The sequence below is a fragment of the Cryptotermes secundus genome, unplaced genomic scaffold (assembly GCF_002891405.2).
Source record: "Cryptotermes secundus unplaced genomic scaffold, Csec_1.0 scaffold233, whole genome shotgun sequence".
NCBI classification, from domain to species: Eukaryota; Metazoa; Arthropoda; class Insecta; order Blattodea; family Kalotermitidae; genus Cryptotermes; species Cryptotermes secundus.
The window spans coordinates 498,266-516,911 of record NW_019739213.1 but is presented as its reverse complement, the minus strand read 5'-3'; the positions used below and the strand labels follow the sequence as shown (position 1 = coordinate 516,911).

The window sequence follows — 18,646 nt, the reverse complement described above, 5'->3', positions numbered from 1 at the left end:
CCTTCCATATACTTTCCAATTCATCATATCATTTAATGCTATTTAATCTCAGCTACTGATAGCACTGTTACATAAACCATAAACAAGGAGAAACAAATAAACACATTTCCAGACATTTTTTTTTTGTTTTCACTCCTGCAACAATATTCCAAGACTCTCATAGCTCTCATTCAGTACTATGTAACCTGAGACACTAAGATACGAGGGTAAGCCAATAAGTAAGTTACAAATGGATATAAAACTTAAACAAATAAGAGTACTGATTTGAAAAATGCTTTTATTTCTCAACATAATCTCCCTGTACACTGAGGCACTTGTCCCATCTTTACACAAGCCCCCGAAAACCAGCAGCATAAAATTCTTTGGGCTGCTGTAGGAATCAGAAAGTGACTTTCCTATCTACAGCTTCATCATCAGAAAAAAGTTCAGCCAAAAGATTATATTTACATAAATGCCGACTCCTACTGTAACATACTCAGGAAACTTTGTAAGGCCATTCAACGGAAGAGACCAGGACTCCTCACCAAAGGTGCGTTGCTCTTGCATGATAATGCGTGTCCCCATACTGCCAACAAGACAAATGAAATGCTGCAAAATTTCAAGTGGGAAGTCTTCAAGCATCCACTGTACAGCCCTGACCTTGCTCCAAGTGACTTCCATTTGTTTGGCCCTCTTAAACATCATCTTTCAGCTGAACATTTTCCCGATGATGAAGCTGCAGAAAGGGAAGTCACCACCTGATTCCGACAGCAGCCAAAAGAATTTTATGCTGCTGGTTTTCAGGGGCTTGTGAAACGATGGGACAAGTGCCTCAATGTACACGGAGATTATGTTGAGAAATAAAAGCTTTTTTCAAATCAGTACTCTTATTTGTTGAAGTTCAACATCCATTTGTAACTTACTTATTGACTAACCTACATACAGGCTGCGCCATAGCTCAAGCGGTTAGTCGCTGGCTTCCCACTGCGGCGGCCCGGGTTAGATCCCAGGTCTGATCAAGTGGGATTTGTGGTGGACAAAGTGGCGCTGGGGCAGGTTTTCTCCGAGTACTTCGGTTTTCCCTGCCAATCTTCATTCCGCCAGTTGCTCCACAATCACCCTCACCTATCATCTGGGGCTGCTACAATAGGCCAGAAGTGGCCGCAGTACAAGGGACTTAGTCCCACCCCACTAAAATTAAAAAAAAAGAAACCTACATACATCTTTCAATATCACACAGATGGTTTCATATTTGTTATGACTTAGAGACCATTATACGTTTGTAAAGCATTATTTTCTCAGCACTGATGGGGACGTTACATAGCCTGCCTTGTTCCCAACTGAATGGTCTAATGTCTTTCCACATGCGCTTCTCCTTAGATATTCCAATCTTTCTGAGTAGTGTATCAGACAGCTCAGGAACTATGGGCTGCAGTAAGATGCCACACACTCGCAGAGTCTCCATGGTAAGGTGCAGAACACCATTCTGGTGGGGTGACTGGTGTTTCTTACATAACTCCCATGGCTTCTGAGACTCAAAGAATCGATTTGCTGCGTGGAGTGTTGCAACAATACAGTCAATGCCTTTATAAAAATTACATGCCAGAAAGTGGTCCTTTACAAGATCTGAAAGTAATAAAGCTTGTGTCAGTAAGGGACAAGATCTGTGAAGAGTATCTCACCAAGTACACTGTCACAAACAAAACAAACTCCATGGCTCGAGACTGCAAGCATACTATACTGACCGAGCAACTGCTGCTTGTTGGCGAAGTTAATGCCAACTTTAGCAGGTAGAGGGTGTCACGTGGACAGTGCAATGGATTCCCTCAGCTGTTAATCTCGGTTTTCTAGACCAGAGCCACTATTTCCTTGAAATAGCTCCTCCATTATCCTCACGAGGCTGAGTGGACCCCGTTCCAGAGCCACTACTTCCCAGAAAATCTGGTAGCACCGGGTATCAAACCTGGACCTCTGGATCTGTAGGGAGGAACTCTGATAACTAGACCACAGAGGCAGTCAAGTACACTGTCACAGACAGATAAATTTCAACTGTTCATAAACTTCATTCATTTCAAGTGTACATTAAGTTTCAAGAACAGTCGCATCTTTACAACATTCATCTTAAAAGGCACAAGTAATGAACAAATTGCAATATCATTTTAAAAACTTATTCTCATAAGTGGATAACAAAACGTCAATCCAGTCCTTGTGTTAAATGTTGCATATTTATCCCAATTTATGAAGAGATATTCTACCTCCTGGGATGTAGTGCCATGTTGTTCAGTGAAAGCCAAGCAACATTGTGGAGGAACATACTGCCTCAATCTCCAGGGTCAAACTGTCAGCATGAAGCTAGCAGCAAGTAGAAAGAAGTAAGTTACTTTGTAATGTCAGTTGATATTCAACAGACTACACAGCTTCATATCCCAGAAGACAGAATTTTTCATAACCACCACAGTGAGAACATCAAATTCAAGATATTTTTCCTACTTTGCTCTCTGAAAAGAAATAGAGGTTTCCTTAAATTTTCATACTGAAATAAATTTGACTGTGGTTAATGTTTATACATTATGAGTAGTATTACCAACTTCTCTATAACTCTAGGACAATAATGGTTCAATACAGAAGTTGGGTGTCATTTCTTTTTAAGAAATATTAAACCCATTAAAACAATTTCTGAGGAGGAGGTGCTTAAATATGTAACAAAAAGACGTCCATATTTTCACAACATTCCAATCTACTGTAACACACTTTTACAAAGATAAACTGGACACTACATATGTAGTTGCAAAATCTCTTGTCACAATGTTGTAGCTCTTTATTGTGCCACTATTATCTTTCTACTGTTGCCCAAGTAATCCATTCTTTAAACCCCAAAGTGGTGGTAATATGAGGATGCAAGGTGTGGGCTGTAGGCAGAATGGGGAAGAATGGTCCGTGTCTCTGAAGTGTGTTCAAGTTGTCCGCTGTCATCAAAAAAATTTTCATTCATGTTCCAGTTAGATCAAGCTCTTTGAATGTGGCATTCTGCTTTGTTATAGTCCAAATGCACTACTCAGACACTCATGGCACACCTACCCCTAATATTCACAAGCTGCCTTCTGAATTTAAAAAAAAGACTGAAGTTAAAAAAATACATATACTGTTACAGTGACACAATCATGCCTCAAGGTGCTCAGCTCCATACAAAAGGCCTCCTGCACTGTTTTACATTCTTATCTCAGCACCCTTGAACCCACTGTGCATAAATATTGGAGTATCCAAATTTCTGTACAGTGTCTACAAAACACAAGCTTTCTCATGCCCACTGGCTCATATAATTCCCTTGTTAGGAAGTGGCAGTTACATTTAATGAGCACACATTTATTTGGTTCCTGTTTTCCATACAGTTACAGATCTGCCTCATTCAAGACCAGCTGGTATCAGATTCATCACCCCTGACATGCCTGATATAATGTCTAACAAAGCTCACATCAACGGTATAGTTGCTATACTCAGTTAAGCACTGATGAAGCAGCAGTAAGACATCCAATCAAGAGTTGCTCTATATGAAGTTTATTAGCTTTGGATGGTAAGGATTCACATCTTGGTCTTCTGGATTATGACACTGTGAAGTCTTGTACTTAGTCAGAAACAGTTTTGAAGAACATCCTGTCACAGTCTTCAGGGAAGAAGCTCTTAAATGTTGGGAATCACAAACCACACTGAATGGTGTGATAACCCAGAAGACCACAGTATAAGTCAGTGCTCTATTCCTAGCATGTACTCATACATCTACCAAAGTAACCATTCTGAAAGGGTGGTGAGATGAAGCTATGACACTGTCACATAACCAGTCACCTTAAAATTCACTATAAACTGAATGAGTCACAACATCACACAAAGATCTGCAGCAATATATTTTGTACTGATTCTCTTAAAAAGAAACAGTACTGAAATCATGGAAGTGTTTTATATTCCTGCCAGAATACAGATACCAGTATCTTATCAATATATATATATATGTTCACCAAAAGTATTTTCCGCTTACCTGTCAAATATACTGAAAAAGAGAACTGTTTATTTAACATGACCATGTTATGAAGACACCCTCTATCCACCATTGCTCAATGCTCTATTATCTTACATATGACTACTGACCAGAAAAGCCACTGAAACCTTAGGAATACATTGTGGCATGTAGATCCATTGCTAGGCAACAACCGTGGAACAACCAACTACACAACGGCCATTACTAGGCAACAGAGGAATGGCGCTTTCTGTGCGGTCCATGCGGAAATGCCATCAGCAGGACAATCAGTCTGTCAGTTCAGTTGATTTAGTTTGTTGGTGAGTGAGTGAGTTAGTCAGTGAGTTAGAATACTGCTGAGGTTCAGTCATTGTGAGCTGTTGCTGTTACAAGCTGGTAGCTGAGGCCAGGGACAGTTTGGGATCTCACAGGAAGGGGAATGTCCACAGTTGGAAGCTGCTACCAAACGACTAGTGAAGACGGGACAGGGGACACTAAGGTGTGTAACAGAGAACTGTAAAGAGTAGTCACTTGCTGTATCAAAGAGTCCAATAAATCAGATCATCAATCCAAAACCCATCTACAGTCACTCCATACACGTGACAATATATTCCAATTAGGAATACTGAAATAATGAAACTGCTCATTCAGTATGACAGTCCTATGAATACATATTCCTGCTGGCTAATGTTCTATTATTTACCAGGCTGGCTGCAGCACAGTGATGCCTCGATGCATTAAATAAGTTCCAGATAATTTTAAGAGTTATTCAAAAAGCAGTTATTTTTCACCTAGCAATCATACAGGCATGAATACCATGAGACTACTGCATGACCTTCCTGTTTCCACCCCCATTCCATTCATCACATTGGTTGTTCGAGAGAAAGACAAAGGATGAAAACTTAGTTCCCAAGTCTCTGCATTTCTGAAAATGTGTAGGTATATTCAAAACAATAAAAAGGCCACAGAGACATATGGATAACCAACAAATTTGAAAATCTGCAGGCATACAATAGGGAGGTCACTTACCTGGTAAGGCAGACAGTGACTCCACAAGTTTGAGAGCTTCATCAGAGTTGCAGTATATGCTGAAGCTGTGTTGGCAGAACTTGGGGAAGATCTGATCTGGATTCACTGTTTTGCCTGAACATCGGTTTAGAAGGTTTCCAAGGCTATCAGCAAGTTCTGAGTTGAGAATACGAATTGCCTTTGTTTCACTGTAGTCTGTCCAAATATTAAACAATAATTTTACAAATAACTTTCTGTTTTCCTTTAGCAGACTACATTAAGAGCAACTATGAAGGAATTTCTTTCTAACCACAACATGTAGTGTGTGCCAGACATCTTTGAGGGCGTGTCAACAACAGAGTGACACTGATTATTACCTCATGATTTGAAAGTCATTAGAAACAATTTTCAACATACAATGGGGAACAAAATTGTCACACTGGACTCCTTCCACAAGGTTGCCTGCTCAAGGCATTATATACCCTCAAAGATGTTTTAGACAAATAATAATTTAATAAATTTCCCATAACAAATTCATCATAGCCCTTGATGTAATTACAACATATATAAATAAGTAAACTGTTAAGTTCTATAATTCTGACTAAAGTACAAGTACTTTCTGATATGGAGATGAACTCAGCAATTCTTAACCTTCTGGTGCGTGCATCATATTCTGAATATTCACTCATTTTGAACTGCACTAGAAATAAAAATGACATTCATAATAATAATGCACCAGATTTATGAATGATGTCATTTATTGTATAAAGATTTAAAATAACCATAAAACCAAAAAATGGTGAAGTTTTGCTTCAAATATCAATTCAAAGTATAACTTAAAGAAAATATATGTTTATTGTTATGCTGTACATAATTATTAAAATACAGGTATGTATGCTGAATTATGCAAAATAATGTGACAATAACAATTTTTCACTTTTATATTCTATATATTTTATTTTATAAAATCTTTCTTCCTTCCAAACGCACATTTGGCAAAAATTCACAACAAATTGGTTGAGAACCAACAAACAGTCTTTTAATCAAGCAGTTTTATAAGTACATGATCCATTTGAACAAAAGAAGTTTTCTGTGGTTGCAGTATGTAATTTTAGGTTTATACTGCTGTATCCATGATTTCTTGAATAAAATGGTTACTCTTGTGTTTGTTATCATTAGAGGGGCTTATCAGCAGGACATACAACAGTTTCATACACCACAAATGAGAAACAGTTACGAAAACATAAAAAAAGGCTTCTGATATTTTGGAATATTATGCCATGTAGTCTGGTAGACAGGTATCAATCTACTGCAGGATCCTACTGCTTCCAGCTTCAGGGCAGAATATCACAAGTAAATAAAGTCAGTAAAGATGAAGGTTGAGGAAAAGAAAAGTGGAAAATAATCCAGAGAATCAGTTAACAGAGTATGCCACAAATATTCCAGTCAGAAGAAGCTGTTTGGAGGGGGAGCTTAAACTGAGTCCCATTGATTGACCTCAGCCTCCACATCTCCTTTGTGCTGTTAAGCTTCGCCTCCAGTCATTAGCCATTCTGTTCATATGAATTCTAAGAATTAACCACATAATAATCCTTGCAAGTGGCATGCACTTTGAGTCAAGTTGAGGGGGCCGGAAAGGAAGGAAGCCTCATGCATCATTAGCCCCTGCATCCATGGTACTTCTTTCTATCACCTCAGTATAGTTTATTTTCTTAATAACAATTCCATTCGCTACAATATACAAAAAATATGAGAATTACTCACTGCCATCACTATGTGCTACACCTTCCCGAAGCAGAAAGTAACGCAAACCAGAAGCCGTGTATCTGACAATACAGTCCAAAGGGTCAATAATGTTTCCTTTGGATTTGGACATCTTCTTGCCGTCAACTTTCCAATGGGAGTGACAGAGTAAGGAGCGAGGGGGTTCCAGACCTGCAGCAATCAGAAAAGCTGGCCAGTACACTCCGTGGAATCTGAAATATATTTCAAGTAGTAGACAAGGAAGAAAAGTAAGACAGCGAGCATGTATTCAAATACAAATATAAAAGCAAGCAGAGGAGGACACAAGGAAGGATCTTCTTATCATCTTATCAGTCTTCTTTAACACAATGACAGATGAAACTGTTAACAGGGTAGGGCAGGGCAAGAGAAGAGGAGAGGAGAGGCGAGAAGACCAGATATGTAAACATTAATCTTGGCAGATCATGTGTTCATCTGGAGAAAAGATGAAAAAGAACTTAAAGAAAAACTGAATCAATGCAAACTTTCCATAAATCTATAAGACTCAAGGTCTCCACAGCAGTGACTATAGAGAATGCCAGCTTCTGGGATGTGGCACCATGTAGATCTCGTGTAAATCAACATTTCGGAGGAATGTATACCCTGAAGATGTAGGCGATATGTTCCTCCGAAACGTCAGTTTACACTAGATCTACACGCCACCCATCCCAGAAGACAGCATTTTTTATAAATCTGTCCAACTGGTGGCATGTAGCATACAAGGAGGTTTTTGTGACCTGTAAGAACATCTTTCTGTTCCCCAGAATATACGTTAACTCTTCCTTCCTCTTTAAAAAACCTTACAAAAAGTTCTTGCTAAATATTCTGTGTAACTTTTCAATTGATATCACATGATACTTAGTACATAACTTCAACTGCTGCGGCCCAGGTTCAAACCCGGGTCTGGGCAAGTGGGATTTATGGTGGGCAAAGTGGCACTGGAGTGGGTTTTCTCCGAGTACTTCGGTTTCCCCTGCCGATCTTCATTCCACCAAATTCTCCATCATCATAATCACCCAGGGCAGGTACAATAGGCCAATCAGTGGCCGCCGTGCCGAATGAACCCGACTGGACTCCACCCCCCACTATGTGAATTAAAAAAAATTAGTACATACCTTACAAAAGTATGGAATGAATTTGACTCAATGACAGTATGTAGTATGGATAGAATCTAGTGAACCTTTAGTGGCTGAATTTTAACCACCATCAACCTGGCACTACTGTGAAGGATCTGAGGTCCTCACAGCATTGGTTATGAAAGAGTCATAAATCTGGGATATAATGCTATGTAGTCCATTGAAATTAAACTGACATGTCAAAGGAATACCTTGCTACCTGCTTCATGCTGGTTTCTTGCTTGGCCTATTTCTTGACACTGGAGATGGAGGTGATACACTCTTATGAAATGTCAGTTGACTGTCAATGGCATGCATAGCGTTATATCCCGGAAGATATGCCTCTGGCACTACACCGTTTTCTCCATTATTTCAGAAAAGATTTGAATTTTTATCACTTTGGTGGATAAAAAAACTATCCCTGTAACAGACCGTGGAGGCCCATAGGGATGTGAGATGTTGAGGTTCCCACATTTTCTAGACAACTGGTTCATAAATGGTGGTATGGTTGTCAGCCTTATGCGCCGGCCGCCCTTTACCCCCAAGAATATTCCTGGTAATCATTCTGTTAGAGGCTGAATCGACCCCAGGGCCACAGTGTGGCTGGAAGGATTAGGTAAGGATATTATTGCAAAATATTAAATTTAAACAATTTTTTTCAACCTTATGGGTCTAATTTTTAGTATGCTTGTGTTTCTTAGACGTTATCACTATAGGTCAGATATTTGAATTAAGAGCGTAGTGGAATGTCAAAATTAAACAAGAGTGATGAGTCAAATAACTTATTTGCATTTTCTGCTCCAAATTATCTCTCCAGCTACCTCTGAAAGTTTCGTCACAGAACTACGACCCATTCTGTATAAAACAGCCAAATGTCTGTCCATTCCACTGTTTCTCCAAATCGGTGTGTAAAAGAAAAACTGATAAATACAAAAATGTTCCTCATGAAGAAACTACATTGAGAAAATTTTTATGGGTTAAAGTCTATGTCAAACCCTCTATCTGTTTTTTCCTCCATAAGCAAAGCACTGCAACCATGATGATAATGAGTACATATTTTATAGTAACCATTGTAACAAGTGTGTTCCGTAGGTCAAAGAAACTGTTTTCAAGTAACATTTTGATGTATACAAGGATGCTCACTTCACTTTGTACATGTATTTGTGTATTGTTAAGTTGGCCATGTTTCTTTTATTTCAACGATTATGGTTCTTCTTTGGTATTTACTGAAAGTACAGACGAGAAAACTTTTCCTTACTTCAGGATATCTTTGCCAATGACTTGAAGATCTGGAGGCCACAGTTTTGATTGAGCAACAGTGACATAGCTGACCAAAGCATCCAGCCACACGTATATGGTTTGATGAGGTGCATCTGGCACAGGAATTCCCCAGTGCACACGGTCCTTTGGGCGGGACACAGACACATCATGCAGAAGATCATCATTTGACACAAAGTCTATCAGCTGACGTCGAAATTTTGCTGGATGCACTGATTCATCTACATAAGCAACAAAGAGAAATAATGTGTTGGTATCCCAAGAAAAAATTATCAGATTTGAGACTATTTGTAATAATATGAAGAAATTCATTGGTACAATCAATAATACAGCCTGACAACTGAATGAATGAATGAATGAATGAATGAATGAGCGGTGGGCCAAAAAATCTGGCCCCTTACACCATGACCTTCAATGATCTATTGTGCTTCCCCTTTGATTAACCCTTTATTAATCCTACACTTTGAATGAAATGTAGGACTTTGTTTATGTGGGTGTCATGGTAGTCTCTTGCTTCAATAAAAAACTGGCCCATGTGACAAAATCTTAAATACGCTATGGCCTCACAATCACTTAGGTCATTATGGCTGATTCATGTACTTCTAGGAACCTTTCATAAGTGGAGTCATCTGTCAATATCAGTTTGAAAATGTGTCCTTTTAGATGACAGTGTCCTGTAGATAGTCATAGCACCCATCTTAATTGTTCTCTGTTCAGTTTCAACAGATCCTTCATTCTTCTGCCAGAAAACCCTAGCAAATCCTTCATTCTTAGGCAGAGGGGCCTAGTTGGTCCTTTGTTCTTCTGGCAGAGGGCCCTAATATAAGTGCCTAATGTCTGAGTCCAGTTATGGATTCCCAATGTTTTCGTGATTTCTGCTTGTCCAGTCCCTGATTGCTTTCTTGGAAACTCCAATTGAGATGCCGAAAGTTTGGTTTGGGTCCTATGAACGGATGTTCAGATCTTGTTCTTGCCAGCTGATCTGCGGTTTCATTACCAGCAATACTCTCATGGCCTGGCACCCATTTCAGCTGAACTCTGTTATGTTTGGCCAGCTGCACAAGGGACTGATGGAACTGGCAGAAGAACAGTGCTTGGTGAAACACTTTTACTTAAAAATTCAGAGAATAAAAAAATTATAAACTTCAGAATTTTTTTATTCCTAGTGGGATGGGACTAAGTCCCTTGCACTGCGGCCACTTCTGGCCTACTGTACCAGCCCCAGATGATAGGTGAGGGTGATTGTGGAGCAACTGGTGGAATGAAGATTGGCAGGGGAAACCGAAGTACTCTGAGAAAACCTGACCCAGCACCACTTTGTCCACCACAAATCCCACTTGACCAGACCCGGGATCGAACCCGGGCTGCCGCAGTGGGAAGCCAGCAATTAACCACTTGAGCTATGCCGTGGCCCCAACTTCAGAATTACACAAATGTGAATTATTTATATTATTGTATAGTAGCATCCTGCTGCACATCACTTACTTATTCCTCTTAGCTATTATCCATCTCACATGCAACTTGCTTTTTAAAACCTTTACAAGTTTAAAACGTTAAAATCACTTCCACACCATTGGTGTATGCATGCTACATGTTTTGACCAATATTCATAACAGCTACATATGACACAATAAGAGGAACTACCCATTACCATTGGACATGTGGGCATGTAGATGAGGGCATATCCCAAAAATAGAATTTACAGACAGAAACACGGCAGTTTCATCAGCAATTTTAGAGACACCTGAAGATGGTCAATGTTGGTCGAAACATGTAGTGTGCATACACAAGTGATGCAGAAAAGATTTTAACTTTTAAAACTTCTAAAGGTTTTTAAAAGCAAGTTGCATGTGAGGCGAATAATAACTAAGAGGAATAAATAAGTGAATTATTTGATTTTCTCCCAATACTGTCTGAGTTCCTCAAGGTCAGGTACTCTTAAGTCATGGTTTGCACAACTATTCACTGTGGGCAAAACAGTTCTAGGGGTTTTGTCAAAAATGTTCTTAATGGCAATTATTATTTTATTGGAAATTATTAGAAAATCAGTGTATGGGTGTTACTGATCAGTTTTTTCTTGTAGTCTGTTTGAACTGAACTGCTCAAATGTAGCTACATTTGTGTTATTTAACTGTAGCATTGCCCTGTTCCTTTCAATCTGAGGGGACAACCAGGTTAGCACCTGCCTGGAAAGAAGCAAAGGGATATATAGGACAGAAACTGCTGAAAGAGGTACTGCTGGGTTGGCATATTTTGAATTTTTAAGCAGTAAGTTTGTGGAACAATGGTTTGGGAACCACTGCTCCAGGAAAATACTGAGCTGACATTATACGGGCATTGCACATAAATGCAATAGTCCAGGTATCTGCAAAAAAATGATGTCTGTAAAAACACACAGTTTTGAGAAAGAACATTTCATCAACTGACCACTCTGACCAGTATTCTTTAATTCAGCTTACTGTATTCAGTCCCATGATCAGTAAAAACTTTGAAATGCATCTGAATGCTATAAAGGGGGCTCAACTTTTGCTTTTCCCATATATGCAATTCTTGATGCATGACAGTTCAAAAGATTATTTGAAATAATCCATTATTTCATAACTGTAAATTTTGGTGTCTGAAGTATTCTTTTTTTAGAATGGTACATGAAAACTTTTAAAAGTGATCTTGCACCAACCACTGACACTACCTGCCCAAGTGTCATGTATGTAACTGCAATCAACTCAATCTCCAGTCACAATACCCACACTGTTCTCACACTGAATATCATCATTTTCAGTGGCATTACAGCCATAACTCTTAACTGTGGGAACCACCCACATGGAATCAAGCACTAGACAATCAGCGCAGAGCTCAGCAGCTCCAACGCCCATTGGTTCATGCACTGCCTAGCAACAATGTACATGCTGATAGCAATGTGCATCTGAAAATGATGACTAATACATTGTGAAATTAAGTTACAAAATTATATTTACTACTTGAACTACTGAATTTGGTAGGGAATTTGTACTCCAAGTTACTATATGGCAGAAGCTCTTAATTTTATTAATAAAAATATGATAAAAATTCAAGTTCAAAATCTTACTGATATTAGACTGGAATATAACTTTGTAGGAAATACATGATGTCAGACTTGCTACAACACAAGTGGCAATATATAAGGAATATTTCATATGAAATTAAATTCCACTTTAAACACTGGGACTCTCACCATTCTGCAGCCAGCGCAAAAGATCGTCTTGGAAGGAACTCAGTTTAAACATGAAGTTCTCCTCATTTGTCCACTCCACAGGATGGCCCGACTCAGCGGAAACTTTGTATGTACAGCCATCTGGCCCTTGACGTTCTGCCAGCTGATTCTCTGAAAGGAATGTCTCATCTGGGGTGCAATACCATCCTGAGTATGTTCCCAAATATATGTGTCCTCCAGCCTGCAAAACATTCTGTTAACAAAACATGCATTTATTGAACCCTGTTCTGTATATGTTAATGAGTAACCTCCTTAATTCTTATAGTACATAGGTTGCCTTGCTCTTACAGTTAAGCATAACAGAATTTCCTCTATTTATTCACAGACAAAACACAGTGCACAATCAGCATGCAATTAAGTTAGTTTCAGAGTACATGAAAACATAAAGTGAAAACTGGATAACTGAATTTAGGTTTGTTTGCATACAGAGGAACTCTGCTTAGCATTCAGATGTGAAAGGGAGCAAAGAGAAAGAAGAGAGTGCAAGACAAAATGCTGGAACTTGCACTGGGATAAACTACAAGAATGTAGATATTTACATTTACATTTAAAACACTAAGGAGACAGAAAAATTAAAGACATGTTCCTTACCCAGAATTTGTGAACTTCTGATTTATGACGATCTTCAGTTGTCCGCACAAAATCCGTATAATCAATGTTACATGACTGGAAAAGTGTTCGATACTGCAGAGAAATATGATCACAATACTGTGGCAATGGGGATCCAGACTGAAGAGCTGCTTCCTGAATTTTTGTTCCATGTTCATCAGTTCCTGTACTAAACACTGTCTCCTGACAACCCAAAAGCATTTGGAAACGATGTGCTGCATCAGCAATAACTGCAGTGTACACATGGCCAATGTGTGGGGCTTGCAACAGAAGATTGATGAACACAGTACACATTTCGATAAAACATTCATGAACTTGTCTTTACTAGAGCATCATTTTATTACCTCCAGTTGTGCCTTTCAGTAACCACAGTTAAAACAAACTGTGTATTTGACAAAACTGTTCAATAATTGTAACGTAATTTTGTGAAACATAACCTAAATATAAATTTTATCCAGTCATATGCAACACCTGTCATAACTTTGAAGTGACTAGGCTATTCCAAATTTCTCTTCACACTATAAAATACAAAGAAAAAAACTAATTGTGATTGGTATGAATGAATTTTTATTGTCAGGCTCCCACTAATTGTACATAACATCAGGCTTGGTTCAATTACTGATCCTATCATTACTTTATGAAAAAGTATTGTGGCTAATCTCCAAGTTGGATTTCAAAAGCAGGTGTAATCCATTTAGGTGAGGTTCATGTTAAATAAATATATGGTAGGTTACATGCATTATGTTACAGATATTTAAACTTACGGGCATTCACATAAAATATTGGGGTGGTTATAAAATATGTGCTCTTTCGTCTGAATAGAACTGACCTCCCTGCTAATCGTAAACACAAAAGACACTTATTATGAAACATGTGCTCGAAAATTGTAATCAATCTACCGGCAAAAACACCTACGACCCGTACAATTACTGGTTATCGATTAATCGCGTGTACTACTGCCTTCGATTAATGTAACTTCCACTTTTTGCTACCAGGTTGCGGGTAATGTACCGTCCCAGGCACAGAGCAACCACAACAATCACATCTTCAAATTAACGCGCCGGCCTCGCCATAGCTTAAGCGGTTAGTCGCTGGCTTCCCACAGCAGCGCCCCGGGTTCGATCCCGGTTCTGGTCAAGTGGGATCTGTGGTGGACCTAAAGTGGCGCTGGGGCAGGTTTTCTTCGAGTACTTCGGTCTCCCCTGCCAATCTTCATTCCACCAACTGCTCCACAATCACCCTCACCTATCATCTGGGGCTGGTACAATAGGCCAGAACCGGCCGAAGTTCAAGGGACTTAGTCCCACCCCACTAGCAATAAAAAAAATATCATATCTTCATCTTTCACTTCTTCCTTTCCTTCGTATTTTTCACAAATGTACATCTCGTTCCCCCCTTTCTCCACTGAAACAGTGAATTAAGACACATTTTCAGCTTTCGGATGACAGTTTGGAAAAGGGGCACCATATGTGGAAGTACGCAAAACTGCTATGACGTACGAAAGACAAAAAGCAAATTCATACTCACACATCCCTCCACGGGCCGTCTCCCAATTAATAACCTTCGTTAGCGGGAAGTCCTTGTTTTGAGAAAGTATTTAATGCAAGCACATGATTTTTTTGTGGCTCACCATTGTCATTTGAAATATAGACAACAATGCCGAGTTGTAGTTTTCTGAGAATTATCTTCGGGCCGCCGCCTGCTACCCCCTTGGTATAGAGAGGAGCCGAGGAGGAGGATACCCGCCGAATAGCAGTCGACATGCAGAATACACTACGTACTGCTGTTAAGTGGAGGTGGTTTCATTCCACAAACAGCAAGTGAAACACACCCTACTATGTTAGAGCATTCCCTAGACGCAAATGGAAGTTTCTCTTAAATTATTTTTCCACTATATGGAGACGTGTATATATAGGTAAGAGATTTTGTTGATAATACCACAGCGAAGTGAGATTTTTCCCACAACTGGAAACCTAAAATCCAAAAAAAGAAAAGGGTTTTGCGAATTTCGGATTCGCACACGACTTAGCATGCTTTGTGCTAGCTAATGCTGAAGGCTAAACCATGTGCAGCTATGTAAGTGCTTCAAGGGAAATGACAACTAAGAAGTGTGCAAATTATTTTACCTGGAATCATGAGGCCAGTAGTTGTTTCGTATACTCACGGTAAGATTGCTGAAAATGTATTACAAAGAAGAGGCGGATTAGTTACATCTGAGCCCGACCGAGAAGCTCAGAAGAGCAAGGGATATTTGGAACCCCTTCTATGCAACGTGGCACTTATTGGATCTAACAATCAAGAAACCTGCAGAGAATATTTTGTAGATAAACTTTAAATGCTAATTGATACTGACGTGAAAAACGGCAGACCGCTTCTCTTACAGAGTAGCGTAAGGTACAGTAGGATCGCCTTCGAAAAGGAAAATATATTAGCAGGCGCTCCATTGATAAACAACACAACACAGTAGGAACCACCGGTCACCTTGGGGTAAGTACATAAACAAGTAAACTTATGGAACATTCACACGCATTACATACAAAAATGATGACATAGGATATTAATAAATGTTACAGATACTTATCAAGTATTGAAAAATACAAAACGGAAACAGAGAAACTTCCATCAACAATTTTGAACACCTGATGATCAGTGTTGACCAGAACATATAATACGTTGCAGAGAAACTTTGAAATAACTTTTATAAAAATATCTTACACGTAAGACGGTTGAATCAGCGACTTGAATATTGAGTGATGTGTGACAGGATGCTCCAATGTAACATGATGAACTATATCTGCTAAATCCGGAAAGCCTTCTTCAAAATAGAAACATGTGAACTCGGAATCCGTAGCAAAAACTTCTGCCACCATCTACAAGATGAAAATGTGGTAAATGACAACGAAATATCGAAGACTTTCGTGCATATTTTTCACAGTTTAACCGTCGTCACGTTCGCCTACACGTTTGGCCTCACTTTTAACCGGCTTCTCCTTTGAGGCTTCAAGCCCCCACAAGTTTGTCGCCACCTTTAACCGTCCTTCCTCTGGTGATGCTGCTGCTGAAGTTGCTAGACCGTGGCTGGTTTCGGCTTGACCAGGCTCCACCGCTTCTTCCGGTTCCACCGCTTCTTCCTTACGTCGAGATTACAGGGGGTTTGGATTTTAGGATGGGACCTGATGGTATGGGCGCCAGCAAACTTCTAGAGACTGTTTGCGATTCATTGTAAAGGGGGGAAGGCGTGAGTAGGTGAAAGCTGGCGATGGGTTTGACTAGCTAGTGGAGATGAGTCTCTCCTCAGGTCGGCTACGGGTCAGGCTCGGACAAGTGAGGGTGAAGCACCTCTAACCAACACAATTCACTGTACCACTACAACAATTTATTGCTCTTCTTAAAGGCAGTCGGCTGTATAAATTCACACAATTTGATTTAGTTTCGGCTTTCAAGCAGCTGGTGTTACACTTGCACAAATTGCACTCGACAAGCTCAACTTACAACCGTCCGCTTAGGGATTAAGCCAAATCAATATATGCGTCGTTATGAGCAAAATTTTATACTTAGAAATTTCCTTTAGCGCCTGCGATGCGGGGTTTGCCTCCGCCAAGTACTGAAGTTTGATAGACGACTAAAAATCTTAGACTGGACTCTCTGCCGAGCCAGAGGTCCTAACTGAGTTGTATCCGCCTATTCTCCTCTCCTCCTAATTTCTCGGATAGGCTGATTCAAATAAGTGGATCGGGCTTAATTTTGGTTCCGGCCAATGACCGATTGTTTTTAAGGGAATTTCGCCCTAAAAACCAAACGGCGAAATTGACAGCGATGCAACTTATGAGGGGTCGCTAATGATCTCCTGGCACTCCCACTTTTGACTTAAGGCTGGTAGAAACTGTAACTTCTCGAATTCTCAAAGTGGCTTGCCGCTGTAAGTCAAATTCTCAATTTCTAAAGAAACTCAATGGGTTTTCTTGAAGTACCATTCCTGCCCTTCTGGAAAATAACACCAGATGCTTGGACGCAAGGACTAGCAGATGTCCTTGTCCACGCAAGTTTGGTCTATCTGCTCATCGCCTACTCCTTGTTCTGACATTGTGTCTTAAACCTTTGTTTCTTCATAATTCCTATTGTCTACTCTATCAGCTACTGAAATAAAAAAAAATGGGAAGGGGAAGGATTTCAATGGTGCGGTTACAACAGTTAACATGCAATATGTCATTAAAGGATTGCTGACAAAACAAAGAGCGTAGAATCCTGATCGCAAGGTCACAACAAGGATCAACCGCTATATTGCTATCCTTTCCTACTTGGAATGATCCTGCGAGGTTATTTTTATAGACCTAGGTTTTGCTGGCTACCCACCGCGGCGGCCAGGGCTCGATCCCGGGTCTGGTCAAGTGGGATTTGTGGTGGACAAAGTGGCGCTGGGGCGGGTTTTCTCCGACTACTTCGGTTTCCCCTACCAATCTTAATTCTATCAAATTTTCCATCATCTTAATCACCCGGGGCAGGTTACAATAGGCCAATCAGTGGCCGCCGTGCCGAGTGGACCCAGTTGGACTCCACCCTCTACTAAGCGAATTAAAAAAAAGGTACAGATCTTACTTAGATGTAACAAATGATTGATTATTATTGTCGTGTCACTGATGCTGCGTCACATGGGCCTGTCTGACCTACATTTGCGCGCCTGTATATATATAATTTTCGATTTCTATTTTAATTTAAGAACTGTACTAACCTACTGCGAGAATAAATTATTGCGCTTTATTGAATTCCTCTTTTTGTCATTGGTCGGCATGACGTGGCTGAAGCATGTTGTGTGTCACTGTAAATCATTTTTGTTAGGAGGACTGATGGATGTGTGGTTAGTGTCCATAACAATCAGAGAGATTTATGGGTGAGTCTGTGTGCCTGGTTCGTATTTAATCTACAAAACCACTTCATAGACTTCGACGAAGGTACTGGAGGCCTGTACGAATTTTATTTTATTCAAGTTTTATTGGAAGTTTTGTGCTCTGTCTCACAGTCTTTGACACATACTCGTACATGCATACATATTTTAACTGATATATACATATATACATAATATACTGTCGCGTATCGCGGGGTATATCGCGACAAATAAATTCTCGACGTATTCGATGTAGCGAATTTTATTTCACATCCGCTCTCACAATCACCCAAATTACAATCTGACGATTACTGCTATCTGCAGTATCACAAATAGTACACTCCAAATGCCACAATACAACTGACTGGTTGCTGGCTAACTCGACGATAGGTCCAGGACTCGCTGACTGACTCAGTACAACTCTGCGGTAGCCACACTAGAACTGGCTGTGAATAGCCTTCGCTTCTCCCTATGTAGCCTCGATCGGACAATACGGGAAAACGGCCACGTAATAGGCACCCTTGTAGCCACGCTGTCCGGTTACGTCACCGCTGTTGATTCGCCTTGCATAGTTACCAGGTTACGGGGCTCGGCTATCTTCGGCTCCGCTCGGCTCTCTTCGGCTCCGCTCGTGACGTCACCGCGCATGGCTGCCAGGATGCGGGGTGATTACTCGCCTATTCCGCGAGCGTTACGTTACCGCTGAGGGGTGGGAGGGGTCAACATGTCACACT

General features: G+C 40.1%; 1 protein-coding gene across 3 annotated transcripts; it reads right to left on the bottom strand.

The window, feature by feature from the left end:
- Positions 1 to 1,121: 1,121 nt before the first annotated feature.
- On the bottom strand, positions 1,122 to 13,991 carry LOC111871666 (methionine--tRNA ligase, mitochondrial). Of its 3 annotated transcripts, none has more exons than XM_023864920.2 (7): positions 13,795 to 13,991; positions 13,013 to 13,290; positions 12,383 to 12,614; positions 9,152 to 9,392; positions 6,761 to 6,972; positions 5,018 to 5,212; positions 1,122 to 1,605 (listed from the first exon to the last, which is right to left on the bottom strand). In XM_023864920.2, the coding sequence occupies exons 1-7, from the start codon at positions 13,901 to 13,903 to the stop codon at positions 1,235 to 1,237; spliced, it is 1,638 nt and encodes a 545-aa protein (XP_023720688.1). In that variant the 5' UTR covers positions 13,904 to 13,991; the 3' UTR covers positions 1,122 to 1,234. The 3 variants fall into 3 exon arrangements, with proteins under 3 accessions (XP_023720688.1, XP_023720689.1, XP_023720690.1); XM_023864921.1 differs by having other exon boundaries at positions 13,860 to 13,948; XM_023864922.2 differs by lacking the exon at positions 9,152 to 9,392 and having other exon boundaries at positions 6,761 to 6,931.
- Between the last annotated feature and the right edge of the window lie 4,655 nt (positions 13,992 to 18,646).

Coding starts and splice junctions, on each gene's coding strand:
- LOC111871666 (XM_023864920.2), bottom strand. CDS start 13,903: ATGTTTCATAATAAGTGTCTTTTGTGTTTACGATTAGCAGGGAGGTCA. Junction 9,393..12,382: donor TTTGCGCTGGCTGCAGAATG/GTGAGAGTCCCA, acceptor TTGCTTATGTAG/ATGAATCAGTGCATCCAGCA. Junction 1,606..5,017: donor GTCACTGTCTGCCTTACCAG/GTAAGTGACCTC, acceptor TATTACTTTCAG/ATCTTGTAAAGGACCACTTT.